Source organism: Triticum urartu, chromosome 7A (assembly GCF_056163025.1).
Source record: "Triticum urartu cultivar PI428250 chromosome 7A, HENAU_Tu73, whole genome shotgun sequence".
Taxonomy (NCBI): Eukaryota; Viridiplantae; Streptophyta; class Magnoliopsida; order Poales; family Poaceae; genus Triticum; species Triticum urartu.
The window spans coordinates 384,820,478-384,839,649 of NC_141879.1; the positions used below are offsets into that span (position 1 = coordinate 384,820,478).

At 45.2% G+C, this 19,172-nt stretch overlaps 1 protein-coding gene across 1 annotated transcript; it reads left to right on the forward strand.

The window, feature by feature from the left end:
* The first annotated feature begins 301 nt into the window (after nucleotides 1-301).
* On the forward strand, nucleotides 302-18,934 carry LOC147959680 (uncharacterized). The gene is made up of 2 exons (XM_087532814.1): nucleotides 302-1,363; nucleotides 18,455-18,934. Exons 1-2 carry the CDS (start codon nucleotides 302-304, stop codon nucleotides 18,932-18,934), a joined length of 1,542 nt encoding a protein of 513 aa, XP_087388940.1.
* The last annotated feature ends 238 nt before the right edge of the window (nucleotides 18,935-19,172 follow it).

The following is a 19,172-nucleotide window of genomic DNA, read 5'->3' on the forward strand; positions in this document are numbered from 1 at the left end:
TGAACGTGAAGTGCAGGATCGACAGGCATTGGCGCGAACTAAATTTTCTGCAGGTCGATCTTCATTATGGACACCACGTGCATCCTCTACTTCGACGGGACCAGCACCTCTATCAAGTGCCACCTCCAGCCATGATACAAGAAAGCAGGCACAACCACCACTATCTGCCAAGAACACACCTGTTGGGCCTGTGTAGAGCTCTTCTTCTTCCATGACATCAACAGGGCACACAAGTGATATTATTTGTCGTCGTTGTAAGGGAAGAGGACATTTTGCGAGAGAATGCAAATCTCAGCGTGTGATGATTGCTACTAAGGATGGTGGGTATGAGTCCGCTAGTGACTATGATGAGGAGACTTTGGCTCTTATTACACATGAAGAACACGGTGGAGATGATTCTGATCATGAGATGCAATACATGGCTCCTGAAGATGCTAACAGGTATGAATGTTTAGTTGCTCAACGTGTTTTGAGTGTGCAGGTTACACAAGCTGAGCAAAATCAGAGGCATAATTTGTTCCATACAAAGGGAGTTGTGAAGGAACGTTCGGTTCGCGTCATCATAGATGGAGGGAGCTGCAATAACTTGGCTAGCATGGAGATGGTGGAGAAGCTATCTCTCACCACAAGACTGCATTCACATCCTTACTACATCCAATGGTTCAACAACAGCGGCAAGTTTAAGGTAACACGTACTGTTCGTGTGCATTTTAGTATCTCTATGTATGCTGATTATGTTGATTGTGATGTGGTACCTATGCAAGCATGTTCCTTATTAGTTGGTAGACCATGGAAATTTCATAAAAATTCTGTACACCATGGTAGAAACAATCAGTATACTCTTGTTCATAAGGATAAAAACATTACTTTGCTTCCTATGACTCCTGATTCCATTTTGAAAGATGATATTAATAGAGCTAATAAAGCAAAACAAGAGAAAAATAAGAGTAAAAATCAGATTGTGGCAAAAGAATTTGAGCAACAATTGAAGCCTAATAATAAACCATCTAGTGTTGCTTCTGGAATTAAATTGAAAAGTGCATGTTTACTTGCCACCAAATCTGATATTGATGATCTGGATTTTAGCAAATCTGTTTGCTATGCTTTTGTGTGCAAAGAGGCATTATTTTCATTCGAGGACGTGCCTTCCTCTTTGCCTCCTGCTATCACTAACATTTTGCAGGAGTTCGCTGGCGTCTTTCCACAAGACATGCCACCGGGATTACAACCTATTCAAGGGATTGAACATCAAATTGACTTAATTCCTGGTGCATCATTACCCAACCGCACACCATACCGTACTAATCCAGAGGAGACGAAGGAGATTATGCGTCAAGTACAAGAGCTGCTCGACAAAGGTTATGTACGCGAATCCCTTAGTCCTTGTGTTGTTCCTATCATTTTAGTGCCGAAAAAGGATGGTACGTCGCGTATGTGCGTTGATTGTAGAGGCATTAATAATATTACTATTCGTTATTGTCATCCTATTCCTAGGCTAGATGATATGCTTGATGAATTGAGTGGCTCTACAATATTCTCCAAAGTTGATTTGCGTAGTGGATACCATCAAATTCGTATGAAATTGGGAGATGAATGGAAAACAACATTTAAAACTAAGTTTGGATTATATGAGTGGTTAGTCATGCCTTTTGGGTTAACTAATGCACCTAGTACTTTCATGAGATTAATGAATGAAGTTTTATGTGCTTTCATTGGACGATTTGTGGTAGTTTACTTTGATGACATATTGATTTATAACAAATCTTTGGAGAAACATTTGGAACATTTACGTGCTGTTTTTATTGCTCTACATGCACGTTTGTTTGGTAACCTTGGCCTCGCTGGTTTCTATAGGCGTTTTGTGAGAGATTTCAGCACCATTGCTGCACCTCTCAATGAGCTTACAAAGAAGGATGTGCCTTTTGTTTGGGGTACCACACAGGAAGAAGCCTTCACGGTATTGAAAGATAAGTTGACACATGCTCCTTTACTCCAACTTCCTGATTTTAATAAGACTTTTGAGCTTGAATGTGATGCTAGTGGAATTGGATTAGGAGGTGTGTTATTACAAGATGGCAAACCTGTTGCATACTTTTCTGAAAAATTGAGTGGGCCTAGTCTGAACTATCCTACTTATGATAAAGAATTATATGCTCTTGTTCGGACCTTAGAAACATGGCAACATTATTTATGGCCCAAGGAATTTGATATACATTCTGATCATGAATCTTTGAAACACATTAGAAGTCAAGCAAAACTGAACCGTATACATGCTAAATGGGTTGAATTTGTTGAGACTTTCCCTATGTCATTAAACACAAGAAGGGTAAAGAAAATTTTATTGCTGATGCATTGTCTCGTCATTATACTATGCTTTCACAACTTGACTTTAAAATATTTGGTTTGCAGACCATCAAAGATCAATATGTGGATGATGCTGAATTTAGACATGTATTGCAGAATTCTAAGGAAGGGAGAACTTGGAACAAGTTCGTTCTTAATGATGGATTTGTGTTTCGTGCTAACAAGCTATGCATTCCAGCTAGTTCCGTTCTTCTTTTGTAGTTGCAGGAGGCGCATGGAGGAGGATTAATGGGACACTTTGGCATCAAGAAGACGGAGGATATACTTGCTACACATTTCTTTTGCCAAAGATGAGACGGGATGTTGAGCATTTTGTTGCTCGCCGCGCTACATGTCAAAAAGGTAAGTCACGACTCAATCATCATGGTTTATATATGCCTTTGCCTGTACCTAGTGTTCCTTGGGAAGATATATCTATGGACTTTGTTTTAGGTTTACCTCGAACAAAGTAGGGGAGGGATAGCATATTTGTTGTCATGGATAGGTTCTCGAAAATGGCACACTTTATACCATGTCATAAAAGTGATGATGCTGTTAATGTTGCTGATTTGTTCTTTCGTGAAATTATTCGCTTGCATGGTGTGCCAAATACTATTGTTTTAGATCGTGATACTAAATTTCTTAGCCACTTTTGGAGATGTTTATGGGCTAAGTTGGGGACTAAACTGCTTTTTAGTACTACTTGTCACCCCCAAACCGATGGACAAATTGGAGTAGTCGATAGAACATTGTCTACTATGCTTAGGGATGTTTTGAAGAATAATAAGAAAATGTGGGAAGAATGCTTGCCTCATATTGAATTTGCTTACAATCGTTTAATGCATTATACTACTAAGATGTGCCCTTTTGAAATTGTGTATGGTTTCCTACCTCGTGCACCTATTGATTTGTTGCCTCTTCCATCTTCGGAGAAGGTTAATTTTGATGCTAAAGAACATGCTGAATTTATTTTAAAAATGCATGAGTTAACTAAGGAAAACATTGAGCGTATGCATGCTAAATGTAAACTTGCTGGAGATAAGGGTAGAAAACATGTTCTGTTTGCACCTGGAGATCTTGTTTGGTTACATTTGCGTAAGGATAGATTTCCTAATTTTCGCAAATCAAAGCTAATGCCACGTGCTGATGGTCCTTTTAAGGTGTTAGAGAAAATAAATGATAATAAATATAAACTTGAGCTGCCTACAGATTTTGGGGTTAGTCCCACCTTTAACATTGCAGATTTGAAGCCTTATTTGGGTGAGGAAGATGAGCTTCCATCGAGGACGACTTCGTTTCACGAAGGGGATGATGATGAGGACATCAATACCATTGTTACACCCACAGCCCCTGCTGCTATACATACTGGACCAATTACTAGAACTCGCGCACGCCAATTAAATTATCAAGTACTTTCGTTTCTTGGTAATGATTCTAATGTTCATGAGAATATGATGCTGCCCAAATTGGATACATTTGTTTTGATTACAAATGAAGGGCCTGGCATGGATAAGAGGGATGAACACTAGAGCAAGACCAAGCATGGAGATGATGGCATGCGCAAGGGAATCAAGAACGGAGTTACAAGTGATGATTTCAGGACTTTGAAGCCACCATAAGGAGTGCATGAAGCCTTGGACGAAATATACAAGATGTCACTTCATAAATTTCGTCTAGAGGCTATTCTAGGTGCTGCATCACTTTATTATTGAGCCAGGCCCATGTATTTTCGAAATACTTAAGTATAGGCTGTTTTAGAGTCCGTATGTGTGGGGAAACTAGAGTTAGGGTTGGTTCCGGACCCCTCCTCCAAGGGCCACGAAATTCCCCCCTCTTCCTACGTATATATAGCCGTTAGGGCATCGTTTAGACTTTGGGTTTTGTTTAGATTAAAGTTCGCCATAGCTGCAACTTCGCGTACTTCGTTTGTGTTTAACGACCAGACAAAGGCGTCACAGAACCCCACCTTGATCAATAAAGCTTTCATCATATATTCGCAATATCCAGATTGCAATCTTAGTTTCTTGCTTGTTCTTCGTTTGCCTGCAGGAAATAGACCTTCATGGTCAGGTTAATCATGCTCCGGCGTGGTCAATAACCTCTCAGAATTGGTTTAGCGATTGCTAAGGCGCGACGTCCTCGCACGTTCGTAGTCGGATCATCAAAGTCGACTTCCTCCAAAATGATAGTCACCATCTGATCGAAAGACAGGACACCTAGCCTCTATCAGTTTATCAAAAGCATGAACATGGCAATTGATGCTCAATGTGATGTGATCATGCAATTGATGGTGGGCAATATGATCATCATGTATGAATATGCCTTCAAGGAAGATCACAACAAATTTGCTAAGGAAATGCACAAGCTCATATATCATGGACGACATGGGAATACAAGATGCAACAAGGCAATCATAATGTGAGTCAATTCATGCATAAGATGCAAGTTTGTCATGCGTATGATATGTCCAATGAGCATGACATGTGTGAGCACAATGAACAAATATGGAAGTGTTGGTGTCGTGGCATGAGTGGAGGTTCGAAGGTGCTTCCAATAAGTCCGAGCGCTCCTCAACTTGCAGGTCCATAGATGATGTAGGGTAGAACCCTAATCGCCTGATCTTTCACGAAAGGAGCGGATCCCGCGAAGAACACGAGGAACACGAGGGGAAAACGAGGGAAATGACGAGGGGAAACACGAGAGAATCACTCAACCAACAAGAAATAGTCACACATGTGCTAGATCCTCGAGTACATAAAGTAGGATACACGATCCACCATCAACTAGGGACGATACATGGTAAACAGTCTTCTCCGTGAGGAGGTCTTGATGTTCTTCCCTAAAGAGGGGTCTTGGATACGCTTGGGGATCTTTTCTGAGGAGGTGCGATCTCCGAGGAGAAGGTAACCAAGCGGATGAGCAAAGCTCTCACACAATCATGAGCTAAACATTTGCTAACCAAGTGGACGAAAGGGTACACGGGCCACGGCCCAAGTGGCTACGTGCAGGCAGGGCCGGAAGTTCCGGGCGCCGGAGGTTCCGGGGAAGGTCCGGCCTAACCCGAGAGTTGGCGCGGGTGGAGCTGGATTGGCATCCCGAGGCCGGAAGGTCCGGGCTGGACGGATGTTCCGGCGCCGGAAGGTCCGGGACGGGTTCCGGGCTAACCCGAGAGTTGGCACGCCTGGGCTGGGCGAAGTCATCGGAGGTCGGAAGCTCTGGGTCGGCCAGAAGGTCCGGGGGCCGGAAGTTCCAGGCTCTAGCCGGAGGTTCCGGGCTGTCCAGAGTGTTGACGCCCGTCTGTTCTTCTCCAGTCCTCGACTCCGAGTCTTGACCATTGTACCTGATCACACATAGCATCTCGGACTTATGCAGTAGCCATGTCTCACTTGCAGAGGGGGAAAACTCAAGTAGGAGTGATGTCACCTCGGATTGAATAGCACGTGCCCTAGCCCTTGTCATGGGTCCACTTGGAGCTTGGATAGTTGAGGGGCATCCATGGTGATGGTCGTGGGATGCTCCGCATCATCTCCCCTTTCTTGGGGATGATCCGTCTTCGGATCTGATTCTTCATCACCATGGAAGGCAGAGAGATCTTTGATGTTGAAGATGTCGCTCACGTTGTATTTGTCACGCGGGAGGTCGATCTTGTAAGCGTTGTCATTGTAGCGTGCGAGCACCTTGAAGGGTCCATCTGCTCGTGGTCGAAGCTTAGACTTGCGTTCTTGTGGAAAGCGCTCCTTGCGAAGGTGTAGCCACACGAGATCACCAATGTTGAATACCAGAGGTTGCTTGTTGACGTTGAGCTTGGTCGCAAGGCGTTGTACTTGGCTCTCAATGGTGTTTCTTGTATCTTCATGCACCTTCTTGAGATGTGTCGCCCGTGCACTTGCGTCTAAATTGATGCGCTCTTGGAGTGGTAGAGGAAGAATGTCCAATGGTGACAAAGGGTTGAATCTGTAGACGACCTTGAAAGGGGACTTGCCGGTTGTTGAGTGTCTTGCTCGGTTGTAGGTGAAGTCGGCGATGGGTAGACACTCCTCCCACTCCTTGATGTTCTTCTTGATGAGTACTTGAAGTAGAGTGAAGAGTGTGCGGTTTGTCACCTCCGTTTGGCCGTCGGTTTGAGGATGGTAAGCTGTGGAGAAGAGTAGCTTGATTCTGAGCTTGGCGCATAGGGTCTTCCAAAAGTAGCTAAGGAACTTGACATCGCGGTCCGAGACAATTGTCTTTGGCACACCATGAAGACGCAATATTTCCCTACAAAAGAGATTAGCAACATGTGAAGCATCGTATATCTTGTGACAAGGAATAAAATGTGCCATTTTGGAGAAACGGTCCACAATGACAAATATGGAATCTTTCCCATTTCGATTTCTAGGCAAACCAAGTACAAACTCCATGCTAATGTCTTCCCAAGGTTGGTATGGAATTGGTAAAGGCATATAGAGACCATGAGATTGAGCTTTGGACTTAGCTTTGCGACATGTAGAACACCGGTTGGTGAAACAATTGACGTCCTGAAACATCTTTGGCCAAAAGTAGCTCTTCGAGAGCGTGGCGAACGTCTTGTCGCGTCCGAAGTTTCCCATTAAGCCTCCCCCATGAGATTCCTGCAAAAGCAACAAACGAAGAGAGGACTCAGGAATGCAAAGTTTGTTAGCTGTCATAAGATATACGTCTTTTAGGTAATAGAGTTCCCAATATGTATGCGACAAACACTTGGCATAAGGAGTAGCAAAAGTTGCATCATGCTCATACAAGTGTTTGATATGCTCGAATCCAATGACATCTAACTCAAGTTGCGTGACAAGCATGCATATGCGGGAAAGAGCATCCGCTACGATGTTTTCTTTTCCCATGATGTACTTTATGACATAGGGAAAAGACTCAATAAATTCACTCCATTTAGCATGACGCTTGTTCAACTTTGTTTGTCCCTTAAGGTACTTGAGAGTCTCATGATCGGTATGAATGATAAACTCATGGGGACGAAGGTAATGTCCCCATTCATGCAAAACGCGGACTAAAGCATATAGCTCTTTGTCGTAGATTGGGTAATTGAGTTGCGCTCTGGAAAATTTCTCACTAAAATAAGCTATGGGGCGCTTCCCTTGCGTTAACACACCTCCTATGCCATTACCACTAGCATCGCAATGAATTTCAAAAGGTTTATCGAAGTTGGGTAAAGCAAGCACGGGAGCATGAGTAAGCAAATTCTTAAGCTCATTGAATGCGATATCTTGGGATGGTCCCCAAATAAAAGGCGCATTCTTCTTTCTCAAAGCATGCAAAGGCGAAGCAATGGTGCTAAAATCCTTCACAAAGCGACGATAGAAACCCGCAAGACCAAGGAAACTACGCACTTGATGCATGTTGGTTGGTTGCGGCCATGTCTTAATAGCATTGATCTTGGACTCATCTACATGAACACCCTTAGAAGAAACAACAAAACCCAAGAAAACGAGCTTATCAACACCGAAAAGGCATTTCTCCATATTAGCATAGAGGCGCTCTTTTCTAAGAGTTTGCAAAATGATGAGGACATGAGTGACATGCTCTTTGATAGATTTGCTAAACACAAGAATGCCATCGAAGTAAACCACAACAAATATACCAATGTAAGGGCGAAAGACATGATTCATAAGGCGCATAAAAGTGCCCGGTGCTTCCGAGAGACCCATAGGCATGACTAACCACTCATACAAACCAAACTTGGTTTTGAATGCGGTTTTCCATACATCACCTTCTCGTATGCGGATTTGATAGTAACCACTCTTCAGATCAATTTTGGAAAATATAGTGGCACCACTAAGTTCATCTAGCATATCATCTAGGCGTGGAATGGGATGTTGATAGCGAACATTGATAGCATTGATAGGTCTACAATCGGAGCACATGCGAAAGCTACCATCACGTTTTGGCACAAGAATGACCGGTACGGCACAAGGGATCAAACTTTCACGCACATGTCCATGGTCTATGAGATGCTTTACTTGCCTTTGAATTTATTTGGTTTCTTCGGGGTTGACGCGGTAGGGAGCTTTGTTCGGAAGCGGTGCTCCGAGAATGAGGTCGATGCGGTGCTCAATGCCTCATAGTGGAGGTAGTCCCAGAGGTAGTTCATTGGGGAAAACATCTTGGAATTCCTGCAATAAAGAAGATAACACCAAGGGTAGATTGTGAGAGGTGTTAGTTTGTTGTTCCTTGTCCTTGCACAATAGGACATAGTGTAGGACACTCGATGGGTTCTCACACACTTCCCTCATCTCACGTTTGGTGGCAAATAGAACTAAGTTTTTCTTGTCGCTCATCGTGGAGGCACTCAATTTGGGCTTGTGGCGCTCACTCTCTTTTTGGTGGCTCACTCTCTCACCATTCTCTCCATGATGGGTGGCTTGCTTATCGGCGATCACTTGGCTTGGAGACATAGGTCGTAGCACAAACTCCTTTCCTTGCATCTTGAAGCTATAGTGGTTTGTACGCCCATTGTGGACGACTCCTCTATCGAATTGCCATGTCCGTCCAAGGAGAATATGACAAACGGTCATTGGGATGACGTCGCACTCCAAGGTGTCTTCGTAGGCACCGACTTTGAAGGAGACTTGTACTCGGTGCTCGACTTGGATGGTGCCGGAGTCACTAAGCCATTGCACTTTATATGGATGTGGATGCTTCGTCTTGGGCAATTGGAGCTTGGAGCAAAGTTCTTCACTTGCGAGATTATGACAACTTCCTCCATCGATGATGACCTTGACGGATCGTCCATTGATGCCGGCCTTGGTGTGGAATATGTTGCATCTTTGGTCTTCTTCGTGGTGATGTTGGAGGGTCAAGACTTTGGAGACAACAAGTGTAGGACTTGAGTCTTCATCGCAAAATATTTGTTCTTCTTCATTGTTCACTTGGCGGTGCATGGCGACATGCTCAAGGGCTTCCATTTCTCCTTCACTCATGGAGTCATAAGTGCCATCGTCGTTGAAGATCATGGTGTGCTTGTTGGTGCACTCATAGGACTTGTGGCCTCGGCCGCCGCAAGTGAAACACTTGAAGGAACTCGTCTTGACGGTCTCATCGGTTGGCGTTGAGGATGATGAAGCTCTTGGCTTGAAGTTGCTCGTAGTAGGATTGCTTGTAGTTGGCGAAGCTTTCTTGGAAGTCGACTTGTCGAAGTTGATTGAAGAAGGCTTTGTAGTCGGTGTTAGAGTCGTTGAAGCTTGGTTGTTGGAGAAACCATAGGACTTGGATGAGAACTTGGCATACTTGAAATCATCTTGTACTTGGCATTCCGCTTTGGTAGCTTGGTGAAATTTGAGTATGGTTGGAAGTCGGCAATCTTCTTGATGGGATGGTTGAGACCATTCAAGAAGCGTGCCATTGTTTTCTCATCATCTTCCATGACATTGGCTCTTATCATTGCAATATCCATCTCCTTGTAGTATTCTTCAACGCTCTTGGTTCCTTGCTTGAGTTGTTGGAGTTTCTTGAAGAGATCGCGGTTGTAGTAGGTAGGTACGAAGCGTGCTCTCATGACATCCTTCATTTGCGCCCAAGTAGTGATGGGTGGATCACCTCTTGCCTCTCGGCGCTCAATGACTTGTTCCCACCAAATAAGGACATAGTCTTGGAACTCAAGGGATGCCATCGCGATCTTCTTCTCTTCTTCATAATTGTGCAAACGGAAGATCTTGTCAACTTTCAATGCCCATGAAAGGTACTCTTCGGGATCGCTGTTCGGTTGAACTTGGGCATGGTGAACTTGAGCTTGCCATAGCGTTGCTCTTCATTATGTTGGGGCCGGGGATGATGACGCCCATGTTGTAGATGATTGTTCAACTCATGGTGCTCTTGACGTGGAGGGTTGTCAACCTCATGTTGCTCTTGTCGTGGAGGATTTCCATTGTCTTCATGATCTCGATGAACTTGATGGTGTTGGCGAGCTTGTGGGGGAGCTTCGCGAGCTCGAGGAGGAACTTGACGATGCACGCGAGCTTGAAATCTTTGTTCTTGGATTTCTTCGCGATGTGCTTCCTCTTGTTCACGGGCTTGTCGGCTTCAGTCGGCTATGGCTCGACTCGAATCACGTAGAGCTTGTTGCATCACAAGTGCTTGAGCATCACGGAGTTGTTGTTCTTGACGTTGTGCCTCGGCGTCTTGAGCATTTTGCTGTAGACGCGCTCACTCTTCCTCTTCATGTTGGCGTTGCCATTGCTGTTCTTGTGCTAGCGCAAAGGCCTATTGACTTTGACGTTGTCAGCGCTCTTGAGAGTCGGTGTCGCGTAGGGGATTGAGGCTTGCTTGATGATCGGTGCACGCGGCTCGGCGAAGCGTGTTCGATGTCGGTGTACTTGAGCCGGAGAGGGTGAAGTCGGAGTAGCGGCTTGAACGGCTCCTTGAAGTGGAAGACGAGCGGTCGAGCAACAAAGCACGAATTTAGTCCATCCTTGTGTCATTCTCTTGCTTGTGATCGTCGAGCTTGTGGTCGAAGTAGTCCCTTGTACGCTGCTCGGAAAGTCGCAAGTCGGTGGCAAGGTTGTCGATGCGTTCACTCATATCTTGTTGCTCTTGATGCAAAGCATGTTGGGCACCAAAGAGATGACTCTTGGTGACGAAGGAGTTCATGTCGTCGTCTTGCTCCGTGAAGAGTGGGTTGGTAGAAGTACTTGGCCTATCCATCATTCCAAGACAAAAGTGAGTGGTAGAAATAGAAGAACGAGTACCAAATGTACCTTGACCGAAGTTCAAAGTGGATCGAGGATCACTCCAATGTAGGACAAGGAAATAGCACAATTGGTACTAGCTGTTGTCGGTTTCTCACAACTACACAAGTAAAAGCTTTTGGTGGATCTTGGTTAGGATGGTGGCACAAAATTTGATGCAATTGTAAGTGAGCTTCAATAATGTTGGAAAAGATTCACAAGATGCAATGTAACAAGTTGACCAAGCATATAAGGTACACGGAAACACACAAGCAAAAAGATAAGTGGGGTTGTGCAACCAAGGGTGAGCCAAAATGTGGAATCCACAAAAATTCTCTTGTTGCACAACACTAGAGAGACGCTAGCACGATTGCACAATAGGCGGATACAAGAACTTGTGCACAACCTACTTAGCAAAAATGCAACGACTTCTATCCCAAATATGTTCTATGCAAGGTGTTGCTATGATATGATCCAAGATGATCGAGTATGACAATCTTGATGTTGTAAGATGCTATGGTTCTTGCTTAAAAGCTCTTTGCTTGTCTTTCCTTTTTGCTTTAAAGCTTGTTTGGCTCTTTGATGTTTGAGCTCTTTTCTCATACAATGCTTGACGAACCAAGATAGCGATTGTGTATGTGGAAACAACTTTGTGACACAAGGGATGATACCAATATATGCAACAATGATGTATGTATGCGATGGGAGGTATGATCATTAATGTGCACAAGTCTCATTGCCGGCAATACTCAAAGGCTAGTCTCGATGGGTAAGCAATGCAAAGGAGTGAGGCTATGAAGGCTATCAATGTAATGGCAAGAGAGATATGTCCAATACCAAGATGAGGTTGCCGTTCTTGCTGACGGTTGAACTTTTCAAAAGGATGAGATTGTGGTCGGTGTCGTAGTGCACGGTCTTCAGTACGTTGGCGAAGATGCCGCTGCACAGTGGGCGGAGTTGTCAAATAGGTGCGAACTTTCTGTCTAAGCCGGAAGGTCCGGGCAAGACGGAAGGTATGGGGTCCGGAGGTTCCGGTGCGGCCAGAAGGTCCGGGGTCGCGAAACTGGCAAGAATAGAGAAGTGGGGATCGTGGACTTCGGCGGAAAAACTTGAGGAAAAACCCAAATCCGCAAGGGAAAACCAAGGAAATTGGAGGAAAAGAAGGGTGGGGAGACTAGATTTACGAGCCACACACAAAATTCACGGATCAAATCCAACAATACTTCAACACACCAACAAATCACAAAAAAAAATTGGGGCTATTTTTGGTGGGGATTTTCGGATTAGGACGAAAAACAACAAAATTAGGCTAGAAACAAAGAGGGGAGGCTCCGAAATCGTGACCAACATGGCTCTAGATACCAAGATGATGTAGGGTAGAACCCTAATCGCCCGATCTTTCACGAAAGGAGCAGATCCCGCGAAGAACACGAGGAACACGAGGGGAAAACGAGGGAAATCACGAGGGGAAACACCAGAAAATCACTCAACCAACAACAAATAGTCACACATGTGCTAGATCCTTGAGTACATAAAGTAAGATACACGATCCACTATCAACTAGGGACGATACACGGTAAATAGTCTTCTCCGTGAGGAGGTCTTGATGTTCTTCCCTAAAGAGGGATCTTGAATCCGCTTGGGGATCTTCTCCGAGGAGGTGCGATCTCCGAGGAGAAGGTAACCAAGTGGATGAGCAAAGCTCTCACACAATCATGAGCTAAACATTTGCTAACCCTAAAACGTAGGTAGGAGAAGAGTACTTATAGTCTAGGTTACGAAAGGGTACACAGGCCTCGGCCCAAGTGGCTGCGCGCACGCAGGGCCGGAAGTTCCGGGCGAGACCGGAAGTTCCGGGCGCTGGAGGTTCTGGGGAAGGTCCGGCCTAAACCGAGAGTTGGCGCGGGTGGAGCTGGATTGGCATCCGGGGGCCGGAAGTTCCGGGGTGGACGGAAGTTCCAGGCGCCGGAAGGTCCGGGACGGGTTCCGGGCTAACCCGAGAGTTGGCACGCCTGGGCTGGGCGAAGTCGTCGGAGGCCGGAAGCTCCGGGTCAGCCGGAAGGTCCGGGGGCCGGAAGTTCCGGGCTCTAGCCGGAGGTTCTGGGCTGTCAAGAGTGTTGACGCCCGTCTCTTCTTCTCTAGTCCTCGGCTCCGAGTCTTGAGTGTTGTACCTAATCACACATAGCATCTAGCCATGTCTCACTTGTAGAGGGGGAAAACTCAAGTAGGAGTGATGTCACCTCGGATTGAATAGCACGTGCCCTAGCCCTTGTCATGGGTCCACTTGGAGCTTGGATAGTTGAGGGGGCGTCCATGGTGATGGTCATGGGATGCTCCGCATCAATAGAGCCAATCTCCCATGTCGCTCCTCCATTCGCGAGATGTATCATGTAGACAACAAGAAGGAAACACCAATGAAAGAGTGACCCATCCAATATGCATATTTGAGGATGGCTCAAAGGTAAGGAATTCACCTTTAGGAGATTCTCACAAATGTTGGTGTTGCACATCGTGTATGCCTTCACGTGACCAAATTGTGTCATGACGGTATCGCCTTGTGAATCCTTCAACATGAAAGAACATGACAACCACTCTGAAAAACAAATGAGGTTATCGGAGATGCAAATTCTATCATTCGTGTGGTAAAATACCCAACAAGTAGATGCATCATGCGCATCATAAGAAAGGACAAGGGAGCATTTCATAGTATGGAGGCATATGATGCGACAATAACCAAATACAATAGGCTCAAACAAGGAAGCATGCATCACAAGTAAAGTGTCCAAGTCTCCACGATCAATAAGCATAGATGCAACAATTGGAGGCAAGCGACAATGAACAAAAATATATCATGTGAGAGGCATGAACATATATGTCATCAACCCAAGAAAGCAAGTAAGAATGGAACATGGGTGATGCGATAAAGCAAGCAATCATGTGAATCAAGGCAAGCAAGTTAGTAGTGCGAAGATGCAACGTACTAGAAGGAATCATGTCAAGTATGTCATGTGTGCAAATAGTGTGTATGAATAATTCACATGACATAGCACAAGCATGAAAGGAGGATATGAGCAAAATAGGATCAATAGCATGAGGCACATGATAAACATGGCAATAGCAACAAGGATCTCCACCAAACATGCAAATAGACATAGGAGAAGCATAATGGTGAATCATGGGTAGATGCAAGCGAGGGTCACAATTGCATGGCAAAGGCATAGAAGCAAGCATAGCATGCAAAGTGAACACGGTAAAATGAGCATAAGGTGACAAATGGTAAATAGCCCAAAGCCGTGTGAGAGCCAAGTAAAAGAGATGCACGTAGTTCTTGCGCGAATGGAATGGTGGTAATGGTAGTCCATGGGATCCCAAATCGTCATAGCTCTCAAGAGCCGTTTTCGTCAACTCTTGGGATTGAGAGGTTGACGAGTATACATGAGTACCTACACAAAACAAGGACAAAAGGAAAATTGTGTGTGTGGTAGATGTACACATCATCCATCATGATGCGTACGTGCTTGTGTTGGTTAGCACAAAATATCCAATGCTCGAATAAGTGAGATGCGTGATATAGAAACATGTCATCCATCATGATAGGTTTGTTGTTATGTATAGCATAATGGAGACTCAAAGGATGTAATGCATCATGGGAAATATCGAGAGCATTGTTATGCGTGGGATGCATATGGTGCAAGCAATTATGAGAATCATGCAAAGTATGGAATGCATCAAAATCTCCTAATATGTATGAGGAAACTATGGGGGGTCTCCTCATGAGCATTAATGGAAACATCACACGGAGAAGATTGACAACATCCAAAACAATGCATATTTGGAACATTGTGATCATGGCATGGCATAGTAGATGAATTGTGCAAATCATGTAAAGGAAGCATGGCAATATCATCACATGAAAAACAAAAGCCAATGACCATCATCTCATCATCTATGCCATAAGTGCAAATGGGATTGATTTTAATGGGGCATGCATAGTTACTATGTTGAGATTGAAATGATGCAATATGGGATATCTCACTCATAGCATATGACAAGTTTAAAGGATGATCAAACATGATGTGACCAATAGAATTTTCACATGATATCCTATGTAGCATAGCATCACAACTAGGCAATTCAACATGCTCATCATCATATTCATCATAAATAGGTAAATAATGACATGAAGAAGTTGCACTAGCATGAAGCATGGGAATAGGTTGTAACACCCACGATGCGGCTATATCTCCCACGTGTCGGAGCACGACTTAGAGGCATAACCGCATAGTAGGCATGTCGCAAGAGGGGTAATCCTTACACATCCCATGTACTGAATCAGAAAGAGATAAAGAGTTGGCTTACAATCGCCACTTCACAGAATACATAAATATAGCATTACATCATCCAGAATACAATCAAGGTCTGACTAAGGAACCAAAATAAAGACAAGCCAAATGCATAGATCCCTGATCGCCCCAACTCGGCTCCACTACTGATCGTCCGGAAAGGAAACATAGTAATGTCCAGAATCCTCGTCGAACTCCCACTTGAGTTTGGTCGCGTCCCCTGCACTGGCATCGTCGGCACCTGCATCTGGTTTTGGAAGTAACCTGTGAGTCATGAGGACTCAGAAATCTCACACCCTCGCGATCAAGACTATTTAAGCTTATGGGTAGGAAAAGGTAGTGAGGTGGAGCTGCAACAAGCACTAGCATATATCTGGCTAACTTACGCAAATGAGAGCGAGAAAAGAAGCAAAGCACGTTCAAGAAGCTATAATGATCAAGAAGTGATCCTGAAACTATTTACGTTCAAGCATAACACGAGACTGTGTTCTCTTCCCGGACTCCGCCGAAAAGAGACCATCATGGCTACACACGCTGTTGATTATTTTTAATAAAGTTAAGTGACAGGTTTTCTACAACCGGATATTAACAAATTCCCATCTGCCCATAACCGCGAGCACGGCTTTCGAAAGTTCAAAACCCTGCAGGGGTGTCCCAACTTAGCCCATCACAAGCTCTCACGGTCAACGAAGGATATTCCTTCTCCCAGGACGACCCGATTAGACTCGGAATCCCGGTTACAAGACATTTCGACAATGGTAAAACAAGACTAGCAAAGCCGCCCGATGTGCCGACAAATCCCGATAGGAGTCGCACGTATCTCGTTCTCAGGGCACACCGGATGAGCACTCCGTACAACTAAAACCAAACCTTGAGTTTCCCCGAGGGGGCGCTGCAAAGGACTCTAGTTTGGACCAACACTTAGATGAGCACTAGCCCGAGGGTTTAAAATAAAGATGACCCTTGAGTCCGCGGAACCCAAGGGAAAAAGGCTTAGGTGGCAAATGTTAAAAGCAACGTTGGGCCTTCTGGAGGAGTTTTATTCAAGGCGAACTGTCAAGGGGTTCCCATTATAACCCAACAACGTAAGGAACGCAAAATCAAGGAACATAAAACCGGTATGACGGAAACTAGGGCGGCAAGAATGGAACAAAACACCAGGCATAAGGCCAAGCCTTCCATCCTTTACCAAGTATATAGGTGCATTAAAGTAAACAAGATATAATAATGATATCCCAACAATAATCATGTTCCAACAAGGAACAAACTCCATCTTCACCTCTAACTAGCAACATTATAAGAGGGGCTGAGTGAAGTGGTAACATAGCCAAACAACGGTTTGCTAGGACAAGGTGGGTTAGAGGTTTGACATGGAAATATAGGAGGCATGATATAGCAATTGGTAGGTATCGCGGCATGGCAATAGAGCGAGCAACTAGCAAGCAAAGATAGAAGCGATTTCAAGGGTATGGTCATCTTGCCTGCAAAGTTCTCCGAGTTGACGTAAGCTTGATCGCCGTAAGCGTACTCAACGGGTTCCTTGATCACGAACTCGTATCCCGGCTCTACCCAAGGCAAGAACACAAGCAAAGGAAACCACAATCAACCACGGTGCAATGCGCCAGCAACATGATGCAAAACATGGCATGATATGCGGGATGTGGTATGCAATGCATATCCGTGCTTCGGAAGGAAAAGATGGAACCAGGCATCAAATTGGCAAACCAAGTGCGCCGCTGGAAAGATGAGTTGATTTCAATCGAAATCGATATAAAGATCACCGCAATCGGATGCACGGTTTACAAATGGCAAGCAAAACAATAATGGCACAATTCTGCGATTAACAGCACGATCCCATCTAGAATGCAACAAGAAACTAAGTTACTGCACTCCAACATAGCAACAAAGCACATCGTAGTGATCTAATCAAGATTCTTGACAAAAGATGAACACTGAGCTACGGCTAAATCACACAAGAGCAGGTTGTTGGCAAAAGGGCAAAAGATATCAGCTTCACAGACTTAGTGAAAATAACATGCCAGGAATTAACATGAGGAAGCAAAGTTTAGAGCAAGATATCAACATGCTATAGGAAAAGAACATAGCAAAACAAGGCATGGCATGAATCTACTCAAAGTATATAACAAAAGACTCTTACTGACCATAAGCCAAAAAGGCACAGAAGATATGATGGAACCCATGTAAACATAGCAAGTTTCGTTAACACATTCAGACTTAGCAGAAAACTGGACATGGCAAAAACAGAATTATGAAGGCATGTTTGCGAGCTGGATTCACTCATCACAAGGCATTGCATGCCAAGCTAAGCATAATACCAGAAAGAAGACATGTTCATGAAGCTAACCAAAGCAAGAACAAACTCATATCATGCATGGATCAACTACAACTACCTTGGCAAAATTGATTAACACATAAACAATCTGCCAGGAACATTCTATAGCAAAAGTAGAGCAAGATTACGTCATGATAGGTTATTCCATAATTGCAAACAGGGGCATGGATGGATAGAGCATAACCATATGTCCAATTCATCCTTACTGAACATACTCAAAAGAAGCATGGATCACTCTGTAGCAACATGAACACATGGCATAAAAATAACAGCAGAGCAAAGACTTAGTGAAATTCTAAGTCCCTGAAATCAGCAATATTACAAGAGCTACTTTGCATGCATGTGCTAGTAACCACATTGATCACAAAAATACATGGAAAGCACCCCTGTAAAGATGGCATGGCATGGTCTAAAACACATATAGAGCTCATGCCCATATGCGGCACACAATAATTGTAGCAAAAAAGACAAATGCTCACACTCTTCTAAGAATCAGCACCTAACATTATGAAGCACTCTTGCATTTGGGCATCAAGATGGACTCAAACACGCATGGCACAATGGAACAAAATGAAGAGCACATCATGATGAACATTTTGATATCTCACACGCACGAAACGGAGTTACGGTCACAGAGTTATGGCATGATGAAAAGTGCATGAAAACATAGCAGAAAGATGACTTAGTAGAATTTCAAAGTCAACCCTAGTGTTTTCCAGATCTGGATCTGGGCACGGAAGCCGAGGTTCGCCGGAGTTGCGGTTCTCGCTGGAATCCTCGCGGTGGCCGGAGCAGAGGAGGGGAATGGCCGGAGACGAGATCGCTGGGGCTTGCCGAAGACGACGGAGATCGGCGACGCGGCGGGCACGGCCAGCGAGGCGCGGTGGGGCACTGCGACGGTGAGGCGCGGCCGGAGTCAGTCGGCGGCGGGGCGACTGGCGACCGGCGAGAGTCCAGGCGGCGGCGGGCACGCGGAGGAGCAGGGCGGCGCGGGCGCAGCGGCGCTCGGGGTCCTGCACGGGGCGGTGCTCGGATCCGGGCCGAGAGGACCTCCAACGGGCCCCGCGGGCTTCGGCGGCGAGGCGGCGAAGTGGGCGCGGTCGGCACCACATGGCGGCATGGGGTTGGCTGCGGGCGGCGGCGCGGACATGTCCGGCCGTCTCGGATGCATTCGGTGGCGGCGGGGAAGGTTAGGGTAGGGTTTTGACCACGAATTTAGGAGGGGGCGGTGTTTATATAGGTAGAGGGAGCTAGGAGAGTCCAAATGAGGTGCGGTTTTCGGCCACGCGATTGTGATCGAACGGCCGAGAGGATGGAGGGGGTTTGGATGGGTTATTGGGCCACTTTGGAGGGGTGTTGGGCTGCAACACACACGAGGCCTTTACGGTTCCCCGGTTAACCGTTGGAGTATCTAACGGACTCCAAATGGCACGAAAC